General features: G+C 49.6%; 2 protein-coding genes across 7 annotated transcripts in view; one reads left to right on the top strand and one right to left on the bottom strand.

The window, feature by feature from the left end:
- Positions 1-860: 860 nt before the first annotated feature.
- HAPLN4 (hyaluronan and proteoglycan link protein 4) lies at positions 861-13,906 on the top strand. 2 transcript variants are annotated; one of them, XR_013960831.1, is made up of 6 exons: positions 861-990; positions 1,833-1,938; positions 2,197-2,559; positions 4,064-4,396; positions 4,737-6,017; positions 6,134-13,906. XR_013960831.1 is itself a non-coding variant. In XM_080672571.1 (5 exons), the coding sequence occupies exons 1-5, from the start codon at positions 988-990 to the stop codon at positions 5,126-5,128; spliced, it is 1,197 nt and encodes a 398-aa protein (XP_080528697.1). In that variant the 5' UTR covers positions 861-987; the 3' UTR covers positions 5,129-13,905. The 2 variants fall into 2 exon arrangements, 1 of the variants encoding a protein (XP_080528697.1); XM_080672571.1 differs by having other exon boundaries at positions 4,737-13,905.
- The window catches only part of NCAN (neurocan), a gene marked incomplete at its 3' end in the record, with an annotated part of 25,959 nt that continues 15,819 nt past the window's right edge, over positions 12,681-22,820 (bottom strand). For 4 of the 5 annotated variants that reach the window (XM_080672567.1, XM_080672566.1, XM_080672568.1 and 1 more), the window contains 5 exons: positions 20,940-21,053; positions 19,248-19,406; positions 17,076-17,158; positions 13,985-14,129; positions 12,681-13,255 (listed from right to left, as the gene is read on the bottom strand). In XM_080672567.1, the coding sequence (XP_080528693.1) occupies positions 12,681-13,255; positions 13,985-14,129; positions 17,076-17,158; positions 19,248-19,406; positions 20,940-21,053 (1,076 nt within the window). The remainder of the gene's footprint in view (positions 13,256-13,984; positions 14,130-17,075; positions 17,159-19,247; positions 19,407-20,939; positions 21,054-22,820) is intronic. The other variant, XM_080672569.1, reaches the window with a different exon arrangement.

Here is a 22,820-nt window from a genome sequence, read left to right as displayed (position 1 = left end):
GGCTAACCTCACATGCTATAATATGCTGGATCTTACCCCATATTCCAGATGGGGAAACTGAGCCTGCCGGAGATGAAGGTCTTGGTCTGGGGTTATACCTCCTGGATGCAGCTGAGCTAGGAACCAAGCTCTGGCCACTTCAACCACGAAGCCCTGCCTGGTTGGCTCATACTTTGGGCAAACAGCCTGGGGAGGCAGTCAGGGGTTGGGGGAAGAGCTCATTGTTTCCAGGTTTGATTATTGAACCTGGATGAAAGACCAGGTTCAGGGGTGGGGTCAGGGGCTTGATGAGACCCTCTTCAACCTACCAACACTCCTTAAGCATCTATTGTATGTCTAGCCATTGGATCCTCACCAAAGAATCGGCACTTCATTTCCCAGAGGTGGAAACAGGTTCAGCGAGACCAAGCTCTCTTCTAAGTTGGTGAGGGGCAGAGTTGGATTTGGATCTGTTGCTGCATGAGTGGGTCATTGTTGTGGGACCCCACCACGCACAGTGAATACCTTTTCAGTGCCAGAGCCCAGGACAACGAGATGCCCATTCAGTGACAACCAAGAAAAACAGACCTGCAGACCAAGCTCCTTTTCCAGGTTACTCAGCTCCCTGTCCATGCAGGGTATCTGAGGTGGAAGACTCCACCAGGCCACTCGCCTCTGTTTTAAAGATGGTTAACCTGAGCCCCAGAGAGGTTCCTCCGCAGGCCCAGTCAGCCAGCAAGAGCAGGAAACTGGTCCTGCACTCATTATCCAGTGTTCCTTCCCACACCCGCGCCTGGGTTTCTTTCAGCGGAACGCGCGCCTCCGCTTTCCCTTTAACAACCCCCCCCCCCCCCCCCGCAACCCCACCGCTTTGTCCGCCTCCCTCCTCCCCTTGCAGGCAGTCACCGGGATTGCGCTGCCCGCTGAGACCTGCCTAGTCCTTCCTCTATGTGCCAGGAGCGCAGTCCTGGCGCGTAGGGTCCTCTCGGCGGGGGCCTCACGGGCAGCATGGTGAGTTGGGCCGCGGTGCGGGTCCCAATAGGTCCCTCTCTAGAATTCTATCTCTGTCTCTACGTCCCTCCGTGTTTCTCTCTCCAGTCTCTCTCCCGCTCCATTTCTCCCATCCCTTCTGTCTCTTCACCTGCTTCTCAAACTCTCTGCGTCTCCTTCTCTATCCCTCTCCATCTCTCCCTACTTTTCTCTCCCTCTCTGAGTCTCCCCTATCCTAATGTCTCCCTCTTGTCTGTTTCTCTCCCTCTTGCTCGCTCTCCTCTCATCTTTTTCATTCTCTGTCTCTCCCTCTGCATGTTTCTCTCCGACTTTTCTTCCTCTTCTTTCTCCCTTTTGCTCTCTCTCCTGTCTTCATCTCTCCCTGCTTTTCTCTCTGTGTCTCTTTCCCTTTTTTTTCTCTCTCTCTCTCTCTCCCTCTTCCTCTCTCTTTCTCTCCTTTTCTCAACAACTCCCCCGCATCCCTAACCCCCACCACCCGGCCGGGTTTGCTGCAGTCTCCTGGCGCACGAATAACCTTGCCGCTGCCGCTGCTCAGCTCCTCCCTCCTCTCGCTACCTCGGCCCAGGCCGGAGAGAGAAGGGGGCGGGGCTCCGAGCCACCGGAGTTGAGGTTAGGGGATCAGGCGGGACTAAGAGAGGGTGAGTTCATGCGGGTGGGCTTTGTACAAGAGGGAGGGTGTGAAGCCCCAGGAGAGGGAATGGGGAGGGAGGGCTTTGCCAGCCTTCCTGGGGGACTCCTCTGGGACCCTAGACGAGGAGGAGGCCTGGGCACGTGAGAAGCAAGGGGCTAGTCCTCCTAAAGGCAAAAGCCAGGAGGTTGGACTGAGTGCCCGATGCCCCCAGGTGTGGGCTCGGGCGGCCCTCGGTCCCTGCGCGCTCTGGGGAGTCTTGTTGCTCGTGGCCCCCGCAGGGGCGCAGCGCGGCAGGAAGAAGGTCGTGCATGTGCTGGGTAAGTCAGAGAGCAGTGGCCAAGTGTGGTCGCCAGGGTGCATGGAGGAGGGAAAGGGGAGGGCATTGGGCGGTCCTGAAGGCCACAGTTCCCCCACTCCCCAGCTCCTCCCCCTCCCAGTTCCCTCCCTGGGCCTCTCTACCCATGTGATTTACCCCCACCCAAGTTTAATAACCACATCCCCTTCTAGGATCCCCCTCCCCAGGCCCCCTACCCCACCCCTAGGACTTCATCTGAACCCTCCTTGATCACCCACAGAGGGCGAGTCGGGCTCGGTGGTGGTGCAGACAGCGCCTGGGCAGGTAGTCAGCCACCGGGGTGGCACCATCGTCTTGCCCTGCCGTTACCACTACGAGGCAACCGTCCACAGCCACGAAGATGTCCGTCTCAAGTGGACTAAAGTGGTGGAGCCGCTGGCCTTTACCGATGTCTTTGTGGCGCTGGGCCCCCAGCACCGGGCGTTTGGCAGCTACCGAGGGCGGGCCGAGCTGCAGGGTGATGGTCCTGGGGACGCCTCCTTGGTTCTCCGAAATGTCACGCTACAAGACTATGGGCACTATGAGTGCGAGGTCACCAACGAACTAGAGGATGACACTGGCATGGTCAAGCTGGACTTGGAAGGTGACCAGCCTGTGGACAGGATGAGAGGCATTTCTAAGGGAGGAGAGGGGAGGGAATTGCAAGGAAGAGAAATCAAATCATTGGCCTGAAGGAATTTAGAGGGTTGGTGGGGTAGTTTGATTAAGGGTGATTATTGCTACCCAGGGACACTGTAATATCTAAAAGGGGGTTGCTGGTGGTATCTGGTAGGTAGAGGCCAGAGATACTGTGATATATACCACAAAGCACAGGGCAAAAAATGACCAAGTCCAAAATACCAATAGTGAGGATGTTGGGAAACCCTGGAGTAGGATTCAGGCACAGTAAGATCCATGCACTCATACCATGTCAGGAGTCCCTCCCTCAGCTCTGATTCCCTGGATGGGATTTCCTCTTGCAAGTTTCCCCTGATGAAACGAAAAATTCATACCAGGCTTCCACTCTCCCAGCTTAGCAACTGATTTCCTGGAAGTCCCAGACTTGTCCCTCATTGGGCTCGGCTTTTGAGTCATGTGCCCAGTTGTGGCCAGAAGATGGGGGTGCCCTGATTGGCTGACAGCGGAGCTCGGAGGTGGGGTTTCCACCTGAAAAAATTCCCTTCCACCTGGTTTTCCTTCTTCAGTCGTTTAGAAGATGCTTGGAAAGATTTTAGGGCCTTCACTTGCCAAACTTCCCAACAACAGCAAATAACAACACAACAATAGCAGCAATTCTTTATTGGGCATTGTCTTGTGCCAGGCACTTGGTTGAAGAGCTCTCTGGAGTTTCTCATTTAATTTTCCCAAAACCCCTGAGGATTATTCAACTAGCTCAGAGAGGTTAGACCCTTGCCAAGGGCACAAGATAGTGAGCAGCAGAGCCAGGACTTAAACCCCAGTCTGCCAGGCTCCAGGTCTTCTCCCTGGTCCCTGTTTGCCTCCTTCCTGCACCTGCTGAGAGTACCCAATAAACCCCCAAGGTCCACCCTTCAAAGACAGACAGAACACTTGTGAGCTGAGTTGACTGCAAGTCTGACGAGTTATAACGACTGACGGTGAAAGGAAAACCAAGGGGTACTGACTGCCTTGGACAATGCTGCGGATCAAAGGGAGTTTTGCCCAGGGTCAACCTTTCAGGGGCTCCCAGTGTGGGGGAGCCAGCATTGTGGACTCAGGGCTTGATCAGAGGGAAGGTCCCAGTGCTGGGAGAATGTCAGAAGCACCTAAGACTGAATGGAGGAGTGTTGTGGGAGCTGGGTTTTGAAGGATGAATAGGAGTTCAACAGGTGGAAAGAACATGAGCAAATGTCTCCAGTGGTGGAAAGGGGGTGGACACGACTACGTATGTTATGGAGGAGGGTCAAGTGAATCAAGCTTAAGGCAAAGGGAGCCAGGAGGAGTGTGACCTGGAAAAAAGCATGGTCAGATCTGAGACCAGAGTGAGGGATGGACTGGAAAATCTAGGTTGAAGAGACACAGGGCACCCCAGATGTCGAATGGGTGGGAGATGGTTGGAGGCCTTAGCTGACTCCCCTGTGTTTTCCTAGGCGTGGTCTTCCCTTACCACCCCCGTGGAGGCCGCTACAAGCTGACTTTCACTGAGGCGCAGCGCGCCTGCGCTGAACAGGATGGTATCCTGGCGTCTGCCGAGCAGCTGCACGCGGCCTGGCGCGACGGCTTGGACTGGTGCAACGCGGGCTGGCTGCGTGATGGCTCGGTTCAGTACCCGGTGAGCCAGCCCCGGGAGCCCTGCGGCGGCCTGCGCGGGGCCGCGGGCACCGGGGTTGGTGGAGGTGCCTCCGGGGGCGTGCGCAACTACGGCTACCGCCACAACGCGGAGGAACGCTACGACGCCTTCTGCTTCACGTCCAACCTCCCCGGTGCGTAGGTCCCGCCCCTGGGAAGACACGCTCTCCCCTCCCGCGTCAGGCCTCTTCCGGGACCCCCTCCCTCTCAGTCTCCCTTTCCCATCCCTCTCCACCCCCATTTTCTTCTCCCCCGCCCTTGCCCTCTGGAAGCCAGACCAGGACATCCTTTCCCCGGGACCGCCACGTCGCGCAAACGCTGCTCAGGCCGAGGCAGGGGTCCCGGGCCGCAGGGGAGGGGATGCTCTTTAATCTTGAGGCTGGGGTCCTGGGCTGCAGGCGGTCGGGGAGCGTCCTGAATCCCAAAGAGGCCAGGTCCCGGAACGGTCCAAACCACTCCCCCAACCCTCCGCAGGGCGGGTATTCTTCCTGAAGCCGCTGCGGCCCTTGCCCTTCTCTGGAGCAGCACGCGCGTGCGCAGCGCGCGGAGCGGCGGTGGCCAAAGTGGGGCAGCTGTTCGCCGCGTGGAAGCTGCAACTGCTGGACCGTTGCACCGCAGGCTGGCTGGCAGATGGGAGCGCACGCTACCCCATTGTGAACCCGCGCGCGCGCTGTGGTGGCCTCCGGCCTGGCGTGCGCAACCTAGGTTTCCCCGATCCCGGGCGCAGCCTCTTCGGCGTCTACTGCTACCGCGCGCCTGGCGCGCCCGATCCGGCACCTGGCGGCTGGGGCTGGGGCTGGGCGGGAGGCGGCGGCTGGGCCGGAGGCGCACGAGACCCCGCTGCCTGGACCCCGCTGCGCGTCTAGGCCCAGAGGGCATGGAGGGCTCGGGGCGGGGTGGGGGGCTCTTGGGAGCTGGCAGAGTTCTCTGTTGTCCCCTGGACACGGACCACGCCCCTGTGGTGCCCTACTGGCTGACCAAGCTACTGTGGTCCTTGAGCACTGACCACACCCCCAGATACAAGTCTCCTGGAGTCCCCTGGACACTGACCAAGCTCCCCTTTCTTGGACAGTGGATTTCTCCTCTTCCCCTGACTTTCTCCAGCAGACCAGGCACACTCCCTGATGCCCCCTGCAGGCCAACAGACCCCAAGGTCTCCTAAAGACTACTCCTCCCCAGGCCACCTGAACACAGAACCATCTCAGTGGTCACGTGGAGGCTGGACCCACGCCATCTGCATCTCCCTGGAGACTGAAGACCTAACGGGCACCTGGCAACTGAACCATCCTATCACCTGTAGAGAAACTAGAAACAGCAAATTTGACAGGTGACCACGCCCCCATAGTCACATGTGGCTCCTGTCTTCTCCCCTACGGTGACCTGTTGATTGGGTACTCCTATCGTTGACCCCTCCCCCTCAAGTCCCCTGAAATTTCTGTAGTAAGAGACCAAGTCCAGGTCACCGTGGACTGTTGACCGGAGGCGCATGTGGACTGGAGGCGCACGTGACCCCGCTGCCTCATCTCTCCAGTTTTAGGAGAGACCACCTTTTGTTACTGCTAAGACAGATTGAAATGCCCCAGCTGGCTCGCATGACTGGCTGCCCCACCCTCAGGTATCTCTCTGGAAGGGCAAGTCCACCCCCACCTGACCTCCTTTCTCCTGGCTGTCACCAAAGAAATCATTCCCAGGACACTGGGGCCTATAAGATCCATGCTATGGAGGCAAGCCATGCCACTTCCCATTGTCTTTAAGGTAACAAGCCCTGCTTGCCAGTCACACAACCCTTCCCTCATCAGTCACACCCATGGAGATAGTGCCTCCATCCTCTAGCTGTAACCATGGATACCATACTTTCCCCATCTCACCAGCCTCCATCCTGAAGACCTACAACTCCACTTCAGTTGTCCCCACCCTGACCAACAGCCATGGAGACCACCCTTCCCCCAACTGTCCAGAAAGTTAACATTCAGTTCTCCAGCTCTCACCATGGAAACGTGCTGCCCTTTCCCCAGGCCCACCCCAGCTCCTTGCCACCCTCCAAGTTAAACAACGGTTGCCATGGAGACCAAACTGGAGTCTGAGGTAACTGAACACCTGTCTCCCTAGGCTTTTCCTTGTTGATAGGGCCCTGCCCACCAAGTTGTTACCATAGAAACTGTTAATGTCATTCCCATGACAACTAACCCCCCAGCTCTCAGGAACTTACCATGGGCAGGAACTGTACCCTATAGGGCTTAATGGCTGCCCCTTCACCAGGTGGGCTCAGCCCCAGGCAGCATCCCCAGACTAGGGCTGGACTTATAGGGCTGCTGGAAACCCTCCAATTGCACGCTAACTATATCCCAGACAGCAGCTGTGCACGACATACCCTTGGGATACCCAGGTGTTTTCATTGCCTCTGTCAGATGAGCAAATCAAGGAACTGGCATGCCTTGCCCTTTGAGCTGTGCAAGCACTGGGCTCCCCTTTTCCTCTCTCAGACCCCATCCCCATTCTCACTGAGCTCTTCCTTTCTTCCCTACCTCCCCCACCCCTATTTTCCTTCTAGGAGATCCAGGAGAGATAGAATGTTCTTAAACCTCAAAAGCCACTCTGAGCTCCAGGTTTTAAGGGGAGATTTTTTTTTAAATTTATAGATTTGAGAGAGAGAGAGAGAGAAAGAGAGAGAGAAACACGTTGATTTATTCCACTTATTTGTGCATTCATTGATTGATTCTTGTTTGTGCCCTGACCAAGGATCAAACCTGCAACCTTGGTGTATCGGGATGATGCTGTAACCCACTGAACTACCTGGCCAGGGCTTAAGAGGAGGTTCTTACTTAAAGAAGTCAGAACCCAGCCAAAGTCCCCAGTGTAGAGAGCCACCCAGCCATGGGGAATCCCAATGCCATGGTCTTGCCTGGAGTAGCACTGGGGACCTCCTGGAGCCCTCTGTACTGTCCCATCAATCTTGAGGAAACCCATGTGGGTTGGGAACCAGGTTGGCATGGGTTCTAATCCTACCTGTGACCAAGTGACAAAACCCTGAGCCTATTTCCTCCTCTGTATCAGGGCTGTTCTGAGGTCCCAGTGAGTGCAAAGCATACAGAAGGGGATATATATAATGAGAAAAAGAGGCAGCTAGTGAATAATTACTTCAAAATGTAGTTTGGTGGAAAAAAATGTTTTCCCAGTGGGAGGTACTTGGTGATAATTCAGTCAGAAGGCCCTCATTCCTCAGGACCACATCCCACTCCTCAATCTCCTCTTCTTTCACCCATTCTCTCCGCCCTCCCTTTTCTTTGAGCTATCCCCTATAAGTCTGGCACTTCTCAGTCCTGTCCTGATTGGGTCTCTGACAAACCGTGGTTCCTCTCAATATCCAGTGTGTGACACTGGATGGGGACTTCCTGCTTCAGGAAGGCAGAGAGGTTGCAATTTTCCTGGAGTGTAGGTAGGGTTGGATGGGGAGAGTGTGGGCTGAGGAGCATGGGAAGTTTCTGAGATACAAACAAAAGGAGAAGAGGGAAAATGTGATTTGGTTGTAGAAGTGAGATGGTCGATATAACTGTTCATCCTTTTATACCAGACTTGACCAAGCTTCCATATGCAAACTGTTCCTCTGATGCAGGGTCCAGCTCCTTGGTTAGACTACCTTGGGCCTTAGCATCCTCAAACAGGGGACTGGGGTGAGGGGCATGTACACAGAGATTCCTGCATGGGATTTCTTCCATCCTGCCTGTTCCCTGCTGGCGTACTTTCTCCCTTCGACTGTTCCAGCTCCTTGGTTTCTAGTGAGTATGTAACTACCTCCACTCATAGGATATGGAGGAGCTGACTCCACCACCTTGCAGCTCGGCCAATGGGTGATGTGGCCCATCTCCCTGGGCAGCTCTGATTGGTCCAGGGATGGACTCTGGCCCGTGCAGACCAATGAGAAGTAGTCCTGGGATTTTGCTGGATGATTGGGCAGAGGGAACCTCCCTTCTGCTGGGATCACTGCTGTTGGAGTGGATGTCTCTCTCCAGGGTCCATTGGGAGGACAGCTAAGGGATGGCAACTTGGATGGAACCCTCCCAGAAGCCAGGTATTCAGAACTCCCCCCCCTCTCACTCTCTCCCTCCCCCCAACCTCTACCACCCAGTTTACTTCCCAAAGTTTCTTACCTGTCCCTCCAGAGATGTTTTATGTTCAGTCAAGCAAACATACATATATGTTTATTTCCCCCACTTTTACACAATTGGTGGCAGCATATACTTTCTTATATTGTAAAATTTATATAACATAAAATTCACCATTGTAAATGTTTTAAAGCACTCCATTCAGTGGCATTTTGCATATTTATAATGGTGTACAACCATCTAGTTCTAAGACATTTCCATCGCCCCAAAAGAACGCCCCCTTTAAGCAAGTGCTCCCCATTCTTTCCTTCCCCCACTGCCTTGGCAAATGCTAATCTACTTTCTGCATCCATGGATTTGCCTATTCTTGATATTTCATATAAATGGAATCGTACAATATATGTCCTTTTGTGTCTGGCTTCTTTCACTTAGCATAATGTTTTTGAGGTTCATCTATGTTGTAGCTTGTGTCAGTGCTTCATTCGTTTTATGGCTGAATAATATTCCATGGTATGTGTATACCACATTTTTAAAATTCATTTATCAGTTGGTAGACATTTTGATGATTGTGGATAACACTGTTATGAACATTTTTGTACCATATATACTTTAAAAGTAAGTCTTATTTTACTTAATAATGTGTTTTTGAGATAGTTTCCATCAACATGTAAAGATTCCCCTAAAGCATTTTTTGAAGGTCGGCAGAGTTTGCATTGTTTGGATGCACCATAATTTTTGTAGCCAGTCTCCTAATGGTGGACACTTCGTTTCCCATATTTTGCTGTTAGTAATAAGCACCCACATCATCTCACACAAGTACAACAGGAGATGCTATCAGTTGATGGATCAAGAGATCAAAACTTGCCATTCTGATAGTGATCTCCACCCCTTCTTAGAGTAAGCCCAATTTATATTCCATCAGACATACTTGCTGTTTCCACACATCCTCACCAGCATCGTGTTATCACTTTTTACCTTAGCCAACATGATAAGTGAAAATGGAATCTCACTGTGGTTGTCACTTGCAGTTCTCTTATGTGTGAAGCTGAACATCCTCCACTTTGACCTTAGGTGCAGATGGTTGAGTAAATCATAAGTCATTGTCAAATTAAGTATATGGTCATCATTGATCTATGCAAAGCTTCCTCTCTTAGTAGATTTTATTCCCTCTTAAAAATATGCTCTTCTTTGTTTATCTTGGTGTTCATGCAAAAAGTGTATTATTTTGTTTAGGACATATTGTAGTTTAAGAGCCATCTGTATTTTCTTTTCTGTGAATGTTTTGTTCATAACCTTTGCACTTTCAGCTATTGGATTATTAGGTTTTCTTTTTTCTATTGATTTGTAGGAGCTCTATATATATTAATGCAAGAAGTCTTTTACCTCTGTTTGAAAATTGTTTCTAAGTTTGGCATTTGTTTTTTGACCTTGCTTATGGTATTTGTTGCCACTACAGCTTTTAGAATAAAGCCCCAACTCCTCACTACAGTCCATATAACCCTGAATAGTCCATCTTTTGCCTTCTGTCCTCATCTCCTTTCTCTACCTCTATCACTCTGCTCCAGTCACTATGGTCTCCTTGCTGTTTCTCAAATGACCATGTTCCTTTTTGCAAGAGGATTTTTGCCTTTGCTCTTCCCTCTGCCTGAAACTCTTTTTCTTTATTCCCCTCATCATCTAGTTGATTCAACTTCTTTAGATCCCATCTGCCTCCTCTAGGAAGCCTTCCCTGACCACCTCCCAAGTACCATGTCTTATGCACCACTATCTCCCCAGCATCAAGCACAGTACACAGCTCATAATAGCTTCTCGGTAAGTACCTGCTGAGTGAATGAATGAAGAAAGTGTCAGGAGGCAACAGCCTTGTTGAACGGTTAAAAATTTTTATTAAAATGTCCAAGAAGTACATTAATGTCCACAGAGTCAGATACCACAGACCCACAGAACACTGCAGCTCACAGCAAAACCAGTGGAACCCAAAGCTGTTCACACGCGCACACACATGCCACACATGTGGCCCACACAAACCCCAAAGGGAAAGACCAAAAGACAAACCACCCACTTTAGAAAATACCATAGTCCCCTCCCACCATGGAGCTGGGGTGGGGGCAGGGCAAGGGGCTGAGGGGGCCAAGGCAGGGAGCATAAACAAAGACACTCCCCAAAGAGTTGCATCCCCAGGCCCCCAACAAAGGAAAATTTCTTTCGTGACATGGATGACTGAAGATGTGTTAATGATTATTCTATTTTTTAAAACCAAGAATTATCAAAGCAAGAAGGCAAACCTATATCCCTGGGCTTTCTCAGTGATAACCATATAGTGGAACAGTGGATAATGCCTATAGCAGGGAAGACTGAAGACCGTGGTCAAGGATGAGGGTCTAGTTTGCGCTTCTCAATCTTTTTCTAAATCTGCCTGTGTGTGTGAGAGGGAGCACAATTATGTCTCAATTCCTTCCTCAGTACAGAGAGCAGTGTTTGGAGTCAGACAGAGGCAGAGCCAACTCCTTACTTCTGTCTTGACTGTGACTTGAAGCCAGTGCCTTTCTCTTATCTGAGCCTGATTTGTCATGTGTAAAATTGGACCGTAATGGTTCCTAAGTCAATGGGCTGTTGAGAAGATTCTAGGAAATAGTGTGTAAGTTATTAGCATGGTACCTACTCCAAAGGTGTCAACTATAATTATTACTTCCCAGGAGGGATATAGGCTCAGTCAACACATTCCTTTCTCTACTAAACCCTTAGATGGGCCATATATTTGCTTATTTTTCTTTCCTGGAGAGTGGTTTTTAACACGCACCCATAGATTTTTACCAGACTGAAGGGGCTTAGAGTAGACAAAACATGGTGGAAAAGCTGTGGATCTTTCCTCCTAGAGATCAGGGAGCTGGGTCCCGGCCTTCAGCTTGGAAAGTCCTTTCAAGGGTTGCAGATTTGGGGGAGGAAGGCCAGCTGCGTTATTTCCCACTTAAAAAAGCTTAAAAGAAAAACAAAAAACTAAAAAACTATGACCGTAGCCGGTTTGGCTCAGTGGATAGAGTGTCGGCCTGCAAATTGAAAGGTCCAGTCAAGGGCACATGCCCGGTTGCAGCTCAATTCCCAGTAGGGGGCATGCAGAAGGCAGCCAATCGATGATTCTCTCTCATCATTGATGTTTCTATCTCTCCTCCCTTCCTCTCTGAAATCAATAAAAATATTTTTTAAAAAACTAAAAAAAAAAACTAGGAGAGAAAAATGTGTGTGTTTCAGTTTTAACACTGCATCTCTCCACAACATGACTGCAGGTAGATGTCACTACTTCAATTTTTAAGCATTTCTAGTCTTCCAGGCAATGGCTGGAGACAGGGATGGGTGGAGATAGGAGTGGGACCCAGGGCAGTGCACTAACAATGTCTGCTTGAGGGATGGGTAGGGGCACTGATCTAAAAAACTTGGCACCTCCTTGGTCCAGGAAGGAGGTTCTTCGTCTCCCTGAGAGATGGAGGGGGAAGAAATCTGGGCTTGTCAAGCCCTAAATATCCTCTCGTGTGTGTGTGTGTGTGTGTGTGTGTGTGTGTGTGTGTGTGTGTGTTTCACCACACATGCAGAACCACCAAATCTCAGCTCTGGGACAAGACCTGGGAGAATAAGCAGTACCTTCCCTTCATTGCCCACGTATTGCCCTGACTATTCTGACCCCTAACTCTGAGGGTATGGAAGGAAGCTGTTCTAAAAACATTCCTAAAATTCAGTACATAGGAGTTCAAAACTGTTTATCCACCAAGACCAAAGACTGAACTTGGGTTCAAGTCCAAGGTAATGGAAGAGCAGTTGTCAAGTTCACGCAGTGTGCTTCCATGTAGTTTTTTACTCCCAAAGCCACTGACCATCACTAAAGGCTTTAGGCTGCATTTAGGACATCCGACAATTTACAAAGCCTGATCTGGTGTGAAAAGCAATTCCTTAGTGCAAATCCAAACATACACTCTTGCACCCTCATCAAAGCCTTATTTCAACAACTATTGGCAATTAGCCTTGCTAACAAAAGACTAAACCAGTAGAGCAAAGAGTGATCTTTGCCAATTGTGCTTCCTTCCACTGAGATTCTACCAGAGTCCAGCCTGACTAGAACTGGATCTTCAGACACATGGTTACACCTGCCAAGAGGACCTGTATGTGTAAGAAAGAGGAGAGAGGAGCTTTTTACAAAAGATTGGGGAGGGGGCTTGTGGCTCAGGGGCTTCCGGACCCTCTTGTTGCTCTAGGCTCTATCTTCCCAGGCGAAGGCTCCAGAGGAGGTGTGAGAAGGGGGTTGTGCTTTCGTTTGCCTGGTTCTTCAGCAGAAATTCCCTTCCTCCTTCTCCCAGTCCTCCGCTGCCGGATGTTTCTTGTGTTTTCTGTGTTCCTTGTGTGATTTGTGGTGGTGGCGTTGGTGGTGATGTTGGTGGTGGTGATGGTGTCGCCGCATCCGATGGGACCTTCTGGCTGCAGGGAAATGAAGGAAGACAGGGAAGTAGCAAAAGGTGGTGAGAAGCAGTGGCCTGATGCAGCGGGCCTCCTCAGGGGGAAAGGAAATGGAGGAAACACCAGGCAAGCTGGTCTTTATATGCAAGGCTGTATTATCAGGCAGACATTTACTCAAATCAATGTGTATAGTCATCAGATGTTTTAATTGGAGACTACAAACAACTGGAAACGTGTTGGGTTGTCGGGGGGGCATCCACTTACGTTTGCTACAGACTATTTGGGGCCAGTCCCACTTGCCATTACTCTGGCACCGGATTATGGACATGTGGTGCTGGGTAAATCCTTCGTCGCACCGGTAGCGTACAGTGGCATGGACATTATACTTGGCCTTGCGGGCACCGATGGGCGAAGCGTTCTCCACTGCTGGAGGGGGGCCACACAGCACTGGGGACGGAGGAACATCCAGTTAGTGGCCATAACAGGGGATGAATGGTTTCCTCTCTGGTTAGGAATGACACACCTATTCAGGTCCTGCCCTTTGCCCAGCTGTGACCTCCCAGGGCTAGCAGTGATTGTGTCTGTCCCTTCCACCCAGACCTGGAGCCCCTTCCAGGCAGGAACCTCCTGGACACATCCCACCCCCTAATTCTTATGCATGCCAGGGATGAAGGAGATGGGAGGTGAGAATAATTTGAGCAAATGAAAGGAAGTAAGGGTATGATAATTGACAAAGAAATGGAAGCAAGAATGAACAGAAGTATAAGAGAAAGGTGGTCACAGAATGCATGTAAATGTTTCCTTAGTATGTAAAGAACTCTTACAAATCAGTAAGACCAACAAACTAATAGAATATTAGGCAAAGGAGATGAACTGGCAGGTCACAGGAAAATAAATACAGATAAATAGCCTACCAACATATGAATAGCTAGTCATTCTCATCCTTGAAGATGTGTAAACTACAATAACATTGAGATACTATTTTTTTCATCACTTAGATGAACAAAAAATAAAAAGTTTGAGAATGCATCAAGTTGTCAAGGATGGAAAAAAAAAATGGGCACTCTCATACAGTGCTGGAAAGTGAAAATTGGGTGGAGCTGACTTACATTTACACACTTAATGAACCCGGGAATGTGAGCCACAGGAGGGCAAGGGGGCAGGGTGGCAGCATACCTGTGCCCTTCTTACAGACATAGGGGAGGTTGTAGTTGCAGGGAACGTCATTCCAGCGCCCACTTTCATGTGCCACCATCACCACACAATCCTCCCCGCCCGCGAAGAAATTGTCTGGCTGGTTCTCTCTCCAGTTCTCATATTGCTGCAGAAATGTAGAGCAGGAAGGGGGTGCTCAGGGAACCAGCATCTTGCCTCAGACTCTGGCACTGTCCACTGTGGGGCTCCTCTGGTCAGACCACTAAAACTCTTAGGGACTCAGTGTTTCTATCTCTATAATGGGCACTGTTCTGCCTGCCCTGTGGGTGACTGTCAGTGCGATTTGAGTCACCCCTCATCTTCCCTTATATCCCTGTCTCCTGTCTTGCTCCCTGATAGTCTGTTTCCAATATGGGTCACTCACTGTTAGATGAACAGTTGAACAAAAGGTGACCTCAGCCAGGAAGTCCATGGTGGCTTCCCTGAGGAGGCAACAGGAGAGCTGAAGACTCAAGGAAAAGAATGATGCAGACAGAGAACAAGCAGAGGAAACAGCTAGTGCAAAGGCCCAGAGGCAGGACTAAACTTGTTCTGTTTGAGGAATGTAATAGAGGCCAGTGGGGGCTGAAGATACTCGATGGAGTTTGGGTGTGGTCAGAGGGTGGGCAGGGCCAGTTCTTGGGGTAGAGGAGAAGAGGTGGATTCTTTTTCAATTATGGTAAAATACATATAACAAAATTTACCATCTTAATACTTTTTTTGGTTAATCCTCACTTGATATTTTTTGTATGTTTTTACTGATTTCAGAGAGAGGAAAGGAGAGAGAGAGAGAGAAATATCAATGATGGGAGAATCATTGATCAGCTGCCTCCTGCACGCCCCCTATTAGGGATTGAGCCCGCAACTCCGGCATGTGCCCTGACCGGGAATCAAACTGTGACCTCCTGGTTCATGGGCCAACGCTCAACCACTGAACCACACTGGCCAGGCTCAGGGATATTTTTCCATTGATTTTTAGAGAGTGGAAGGGAGCAGCGAGAGGAGGAGAGAGAAAGAGAAAAACTTGTACATGAGAGACATACATCAATTGGTTGCCAGGAATTGAACGTGTAACCCAGGTATGTGCACTTGACCTTTAGGTGTGCAGACCGACACTTTAACCACTGAACAATACCAGCCAGGACTCATTTTAATAATTTTTAAGTGTTCAGTTCGTTGCCATTAATTAGGATCCACAAAGTTGTACAACCATCACCACTGTCCGTTGCCACAACTTTTTCATCACACCAAACAGAAACTCATCCGCATTAGCACTAACTCCCCATCTCTCCTCCCCCAGCCCCTGGCAACCACAAATCCACTTCCTGTCTATATGTATTTGCCTGTTCTGGATATTTCATATAAATGGAATCATACAGTATGTGTCCTTTTAGGTCTGGCTTCTTTCTTAGCTCACCCATTTTTTTTTCATTCATTTTGAGAGAAAGAGAAATAGAGAGAGAGAAAGAAACATCGATTTGTTGTTTCACTTATCTATGCATTCATTGGTTGATTCTTATATGTGCCCTGACTGGGGATTGAACCTGAAATTTGGTGTATCGGAGAGACACGCTAATCAACTGAGCTACCTTGCCACATCTGGCTTCTTTCACTGAGCATCATGTTTTCAAATTTTATCTACATTATAGTGTGTGTCAGTGCTTCATTCCTTTTTCATTGTATTTATTGTTTGCTTGGACCACATTTTGATTTGTGTATGTATTCATCTGTTGATGGACATTTGGGTTGCTCCTTCTGGCAATTATGACTAGTGCTGCTGTGAATATGTGTGTACCAGCATCTGAGTCCCTGCTTTCACTTCTTTTGGGCACATACCTAGGAGTGGAATTGCTGGGTCGTGTATGAATTCTATGTTTAACTTTTTGAGGAACTGAAAGACAGTTTTGCATAACATGAGGAGGTGGGGCTTTATCTTGAGAACCATGGGAGAGTCTGACAGGGCTTAAAGCAGGGAGAATCTTGATCTGTTGTAGGGATTTTATTTTATTTTATTTTTAAAATACATTTTTATTGATTTCAGAGAGGAAGGGAGAGGGAGAGAGAGAGATAGAAATATCAATGAGAATCATTGATCAGCTGCCTCCTGCACACTCCCCACTGGGGATCGAGCCCACAACCCGGGCATGTGCCCTTGACTGGAATCGAACCCGGGACCCTTCAGTCCGCAGGCAGACACTCTATCCATGAGCCAAACCAGCCAGGGCTGATGTATGGTTTTTAAAAGGTCCCATGGTCACCAAAACCAGTTTGGCTCAGTGGATAGAGCGTCAGCCTGCGGACTCAAGCGTCCCAGGTTCGATTCCGGTCAAGGGCATGTACCTTGGTTGCGGGCACATCCCCAGTAGGGGGTGTGCAAGAGGCAGCTGATCGATGTTTCTAACTCTCTATCCCTCTCCCTTCCTCTCTGTAAAAAATCAATAAAATATATTAAAAAAAAAAAAAGTTTTAAAAGGTCCCATGGTCAAGGTTTCCCTCAGGGTGTTGAAAATATTCTGGAACCAGATAGAGATGGTGGTTGCACAATGTTGTGAATATGCTAAATGCCATGGAATTATACACTTGAAAATGATTAATTTTATTATGTGAATTTCACCTCAATTTTTTAAAAGTACCCCTGGTCACCAGGTAGAGGGGCAGGAGTGTAGGTAGCAAGTGTGTGTGTGTGTGTGTGTGTGTGTGTGTGTGTGTGAAGGGGGGGGGGCGCTGCTGCAGGGGTCCCAGTGGACGCCGAGCAGGCAGGGGCATGTAGGGAAATGGGAGTATCTCAGAGCCTATGGCTGGAGGACCAGGCAATATGAGCAAAGGAGTTGTCCCCATTCCTAGGTTTCCAGCTTTATTCACTAGGTAGATGGGCCCTCTACCTGGCTAGGAAGTCAGGTGCTTTGGGGCCTCACTAAAGCTCACTTGCCACTCCAGACCTCGATTGGCTCATTTGCATAAGAGGGTAAAGTGAAGCCAGAGCAAAGGTCATGGGGCTCACCCATATCCCGCTGTTGTAGGTGGGACCCCAGTCAGCAGCCTGGTAGCAGAGACCCAGGCTCCCGCCACTCACCAGCCCTGTGTTGTCCGTCCACTGGAAATCCCTCTCCACGATCCTGTCATTCAGGCCAATCCATGTGTTTTCACGCCCAAAGCCTGCGGGGTTGGGGGTGTTTTCAGGACTGGGTGTTTGCCTCTCCCCAAAGCCTAGGGTACCAGCTGGAGGTGGGGTGGGGGGTGGAGGGGAGGACCCAGCCCTTCCTTTGCCTGGAGGTGGCCTGGAGGGGAAAGGGGTTGGAGGTGGAAGGATGGAAGTGGGGTAGGAGCCAAAGGCAGGAGGGGTGGGGGAGGACCCAGACCCTCCCTCAGCCTGGGCACAGGCTGGAGGCCGGGTCCCCCCATTTCCCAGTAGGCTGGGGCTCTGGCTGCTCTCTAGCCTGGGCGGGGGGGGGGGGGGGACTGGGGCACAGAAAAGGCTGTTATTTGGCACTTGTTTTGCCACAAATATGTGGATTAAACAAATGGCCCGAGTAAGGCACAAAGACAGTCGTATCTTTGCAGAAATGAGAGTAAGGGACAGGAAAGCCCACAGGTGACAGGAAAGACCCAGTGAACCAGGTAGTCACTGAGGCCGGAGGAAGGAGAGGAGGATGTTTGATTGCAGTGCGGAAAAAGAAACAAGTGACCCAGGGAATGAACAAATGAAAGGATTAGGAGATGGGGGTGGGGAGGGAGATGGGGGTGGGGAGGGAGATGGGGGTAGGGAGGGTGGGGGAGTAGTGGCCACCCCCAGGGCTGGGCCCCTCCAGGAGTCACAGATGAGGCCCCCACTGAGACTGGTCAGATGCTTCTGAGCAGGGGCCTCTGGAAACTGCAACTGCCCAGCAAGATGGAGGACAGTGTCCTGAGATATTTCTGAGGACAATTCCCACCCATGTGTGTTTCCCCAATGAATTCTTTTAAAAGGAAAGGAAGAAAGGAAGGAAGGGAGGAGGAAGGAAGGAAGGAAGGAAGGAAAAAGAAAGAAAGAAAGAAAGAAAGAGAGAGAGAGAGAGAGAGAGAGAGAGAGAGAGAGAAAGAAAGAAAGAAAGAAAGAAAGAAAGAAAGAAAGAAAGAAAGAAAGAAAGAAAGAAAGGGCCAAAACCGGTTTGGCTCAGTGGATAGAGCGTCGGCCTGCGGACTGGAGGGTCCCGGGTTTGATTCCGGTCAGGGGCATGTAACTTGGTTGCGGGCACATCCCCAGTGGGAGGTGTGCAGGAGGCAGCTGATCGATGTTTCTCTCTCATCGATGTTTCTGACTATCTGTCCCTCTTCCTTCCTCTCTGTAAAAAATCAATAAAAAAAAATATATTTAAACAAAAAAAAAGAAAGAAAGAAAGAAAGAAAGAAAGAAAGAAAGAAAGAAAGAAAGAAAGAAAGAAAGAGCCAAAACCGGTTTGGCTCAGTGGATGGAGCGTCAGCCTGCGGACTGGGGGGTCCCGGGTTCGATTCCGGTCGAGGGCATGTGACTTGGTTGCGGGCACATCCCCAGTGGGAGGTGTGCGGGAGGCAGCTGATCGATGTTTCTCTCTCATCGTTGTTTCTGACTATCCCTCTTCCTTCCTCTCTGTAAAAAAACCAATAAAATATATTTTTTAAAAGAAAGAAAGAAAGAAAGAAAGAAAGAAAGAAAGAAAGAAAGAAAGAAAGAAAAGAAAGAAAGAAAAGAAAAGAAAGAGAGAATTAGGGGATGGGATAGGGGAAATGTGAATAAATGGATGGATGAACAGACAGTAGAAAGGATAATGAATGAATCAATAAATGCCAGATTTAATTAATGTGATACTCTTCCTAGGTCTCAGCAAAGCTCCTTGCTCATTTTATCCCACACATCACAGATGCTTCCCCGTCGCCCCCTCTCCCCTGGCCATTTTATTTGTCATCAGCATACTTAGGACCAGCTAAATTATAGTATAGACGTATTTAATTAGATATTTACTCCCCACAAGAATGTTATTCCCTGAGGACGGGACAATGTGCATCTTGCTCACTGCTGTGTCCCAGAGCAAGTGCTTGGTAAATATATGATGAATGCACGAATGAATAAAGTGAATGTATGAATTAACAAATGAATAAACAGACATGGAAATTATTAAGTGGCTTGCACTAATGAACAGAGTTTCAGAAAGGTGGTGTCTTCAGGATCCTGGGGACTTCCCTGGCAAAAAGGACTGCAGGGCCACCCTGACCACCCCACAGTCCCTACTGTTAATGAAGTTGTGTTCCTCAGGTGAGTGGATGCTGGTCAGGTGGCCAGCTCGGCGGCGACAGTCCCTCTCGGCATCCTCCCATGCCCGCCGATGGGCAAAGTACCGGTAGCAGTGGCCCTGGAACTTGTGCCAGCCACGGTCACAGCCCTCCGTGTCTGGGAAGTAGGAAGGGAGTGTGAGGGGGGCTGGCCTTGGCCTGAGAAGTCTGCCCTGCTGGCCATGAACACAGCCAGTCTACCAGGGAGAGGGCCTGTCCAAGGTCATTGTGGGGCTAAGTCACCCCTTCCCCTGGGCCAAACCCCCACCCCCTGAGGCTCTGTCTCCCCCTTTCAGCTCCCCCTCCCATATTCACTTCTTTTCTTTATTTCTGGAAGGGATTCAACTGGAAGATCTTTACACCCATCCCCTCTCCTCCCACCTCTGATCTGCAGGACCACACCCTCAGTGTGGACCTGGGAACTCAGGAAATGATCTCAGAAAGGCCTAAAATTTCCCTCCTGGCAAAGGGCTCAAATAGACATTTCTCCCAAAAAGGTAGTCAAGTCACCAAGAAGCACATGAAAAGATCATTAGTCATTAGGAAATGCAAATCAAAACCACAATGAGATGCCACTTCACACCCACTAGGATGGCTACTAGTATAATTTTCAAAAAGGAAAGTAACAAGTGCTGGTGAGGCTGTGGAGAAGTTGGAATCCTTGTACACTGCTGGTGGGAATGTAAAATGGGCAGCCACTGTTGAAAACAGTCTCATGGTTCCTCAAACAGTTAAACATAGAATTACCATGTGACCCAGTCATTCCAGTTCTAGGTATAAACCAAAAAGAATGGGGGGTGGGGGGTGGGGGGTGGAAGAATAGAAAACAGGTGTTCTGCCCTGGCTGGGTGGCTCAGTTGGTTGAGTGTTGCCCCATGCACCAAAAGGTTGCCAATTCAATTCTGGTCAGGGCACATGCCCAGGCTGTGGGTTGCAGGCTTGATCTTTTAGTAGAGGGCATGCAGGAGGCAGCCAACTGATGTTTTGATCTCACGTTGATGTTTTTCTTTCTCTCCCCCTCTTCCCCTCTCTCTCAAATCAATAAAAGTATTTTAAAAAAGAAAACGTATTCAAACAAAAACCTATACATGAATGTTCATAGCAGTACTATTTATATTATCCTCCAGGGGAAAGCAACCCAAATTACCATCAATTGATGAATTGATAAGCAAAACGGTCTATCCATACCGTGAATATTATTCAGCCACACAAAAAAAAGTATTTAGCACTGACATATGCTACATGTGGGTTAACCTCAAAAACATGACACTGAGGAAAAGGACACATAATGTGTGATTCCATTTATAGGAAATGTCCAGAACAGGCAAATCCACAGAGACAGAAAGCAGATTAGTGGTTGCCAGAGTTGGGTAGATGGGGAATGAAGAGTGACTAGTAATGGGGCAGGGTCTCCTTTTAAAGTGAGGGAAATATCTTGGAACTTGCTAGAGGTGGTGGCTGTAAAACATTGCAAATGTACTGAATTCCTTTTGAAGTGTGCACTCTAAAAAGGTTAATTCTATGTTATGTGAATTTTATCTAAAAACAAAACAGTTTGCCTGTTGGACTCAGAGTCATGGAACCAGAGATGGAGACCTGTGGCCTGGCACCCACATCCCCTCCTGTTTCTGGGGTCTCAGCAGAGACTCACCTTTCTCACAGAGGCTGCCCCCATAGCTTGGGAGGCAAAGGCAGATGAAGGTGTTGACCTCATCGATGCAGGTACCTCCATTCTCACAGGGACTGGAGACACAGTCGTCGATGTCTGGAGGGGAGAAGGAGGGGCTGAGTCAGAGGTCAGCCTCCCCACAGGCAACCCTTGGCTCCCAGGCCCCACAGGAAACCAGGCAGAAGATGGGGTCATGATCCTGCCATCCATTCTGGACCTAAGTGCAGCAGCAGTGGTCTGCATCAATGGTTCCTTGCCTCTAGAGGTCAAGAGGGTGGAGCCTCCCATGATTAACATAACTTAGCATTAATGAGAACAGATGTCACTTAGTTGGCTGGGGGCCAGGGTGTGCAGCGCATTCCACCTGACGCCAGAACAATGAAGGTTATACTCTTGCCAACAGACCCAGAGAATGTCGAAGCTTGAGGGTCTTTTTGGAATGTGGAACCTAGGGAAACTGGATCCAGAGCATTTGCAAGGAACAGGGAGTCAGAAAACTGTTTGTAGAGACAGCTATCCAGTTGAACTTCCTCTTCTACCACCCCTGTGTAGACAGTGTTTGAGGCATGTACGATACTACTTCCACTCTCTGAGACCCAGTTGTTGTTTTTGCAGTGTTAATAATAATGGCACCTCCTCAATGGTGGTTATGAGTGGAGAGTCAATGGAAGAGCTCAAGAGTTTATATCATTGCCCGGCCGGCATGGCTCAGTGGCTGAGCATCAATCTATGAACCAGGAGGTCATGGTTCTTTTTTTTTTTTTTTTAAATATATTTTATTGATTTTTTTACAGAGAGGAAGGGAGAGGGACAGAGAGTTAGAAACATCAATGAAAGAGAAACATCAATCAGCTGCCTCCTGCACACCCCCCTACTGGGAATGTGCCCGCAATCAAGGTACATGCCCTTTACCGGAATTGAACCTGGGACCCTTGAGTCCGCAGGCCAACGCTCTATCCACTGAGCCAAATCAGTTAGGGTGAGGTCACTGTTCTATTCTTGGTCAGGGTACATGCGTGGGTTGTGGGTCGATCCCCAGTGGAGGTGCATGCAGGAGGCAGCAGATCAATGACTCTCTCATCATTGATGTTTCCATCTCTTACTCCCTCCCCCTTCCTCTCTGAAATCAATAAAAACGTATTTAAAATAAGAGAATTTAATATCATTTATATTTATTGTTATACTAGAGGCCTGGTGCACGAAATCCGTGCACTAGTAGGGTCCCTAGGCCTGGCCGGTGATTAGGGCCAATCAGCGCCTTCCTTCCCGCGGCTGCTGGCTGCCAGCCAGGGCCTTCCTTTGTTCTGCACCGCCCCCTGGTGGTCAGCGCACTACATAGCGAGTGATCGAATTCCCAGTCGGTCAAACTCCAGAGGGGACAATTTGCATATTAGCCTGTTATTATATAGGATTTCTATTATTAATATAGTTGTGAAGGTTGTGAAATTGATGAGATGATGAACAGAGCTCAAGAAATTGTCTTATATTTATTGTTGTAATTTCACAATTTGTCATATTTCTTATGTTGGGGTTTGGGGCTAGTATCCAACCGTTCTGCTGGTGGTACCTGCACCCCTGCCCACCCAGGAAAGGGTAGGATTCCTGGAGCCCGTGGAAGGAAGGAGCCTGAACCTTATCATCTCTCTACCCTCCTTTACCCCTGCCTGGAAGTAATGGGGGGGCAGCATGCCAGAGCCTCGGCCCCCAGGATGAGAGCTCAGTTGGCTGGTGCTGGGGCAGATTTGCTGGAGCGAAGGAGCGGGGAGGAAAGGAAGCATGTGAAGCCAGCATTTTGTGAACCCTGAGTTCTCATGGGGTTGACTGCTGTGATAAACAAACCCCAGGGCTCTGGAGTCAGACAAG

This window comes from Plecotus auritus (genome assembly GCF_963455305.1).
Source record: "Plecotus auritus genome assembly, chromosome: 6".
In the NCBI taxonomy this organism is placed as follows: Eukaryota; Metazoa; Chordata; class Mammalia; order Chiroptera; family Vespertilionidae; genus Plecotus; species Plecotus auritus.
This window is presented reverse-complemented; position numbering and strand designations above follow the sequence as displayed.

Coding starts and splice junctions, on each gene's coding strand:
- HAPLN4 (XM_080672571.1), top strand. Junction 1,939..2,196: donor GAAGGTCGTGCATGTGCTGG/GTAAGTCAGAGA, acceptor GATCACCCACAG/AGGGCGAGTCGGGCTCGGTG. Junction 4,397..4,736: donor CTTCACGTCCAACCTCCCCG/GTGCGTAGGTCC, acceptor AACCCTCCGCAG/GGCGGGTATTCTTCCTGAAG.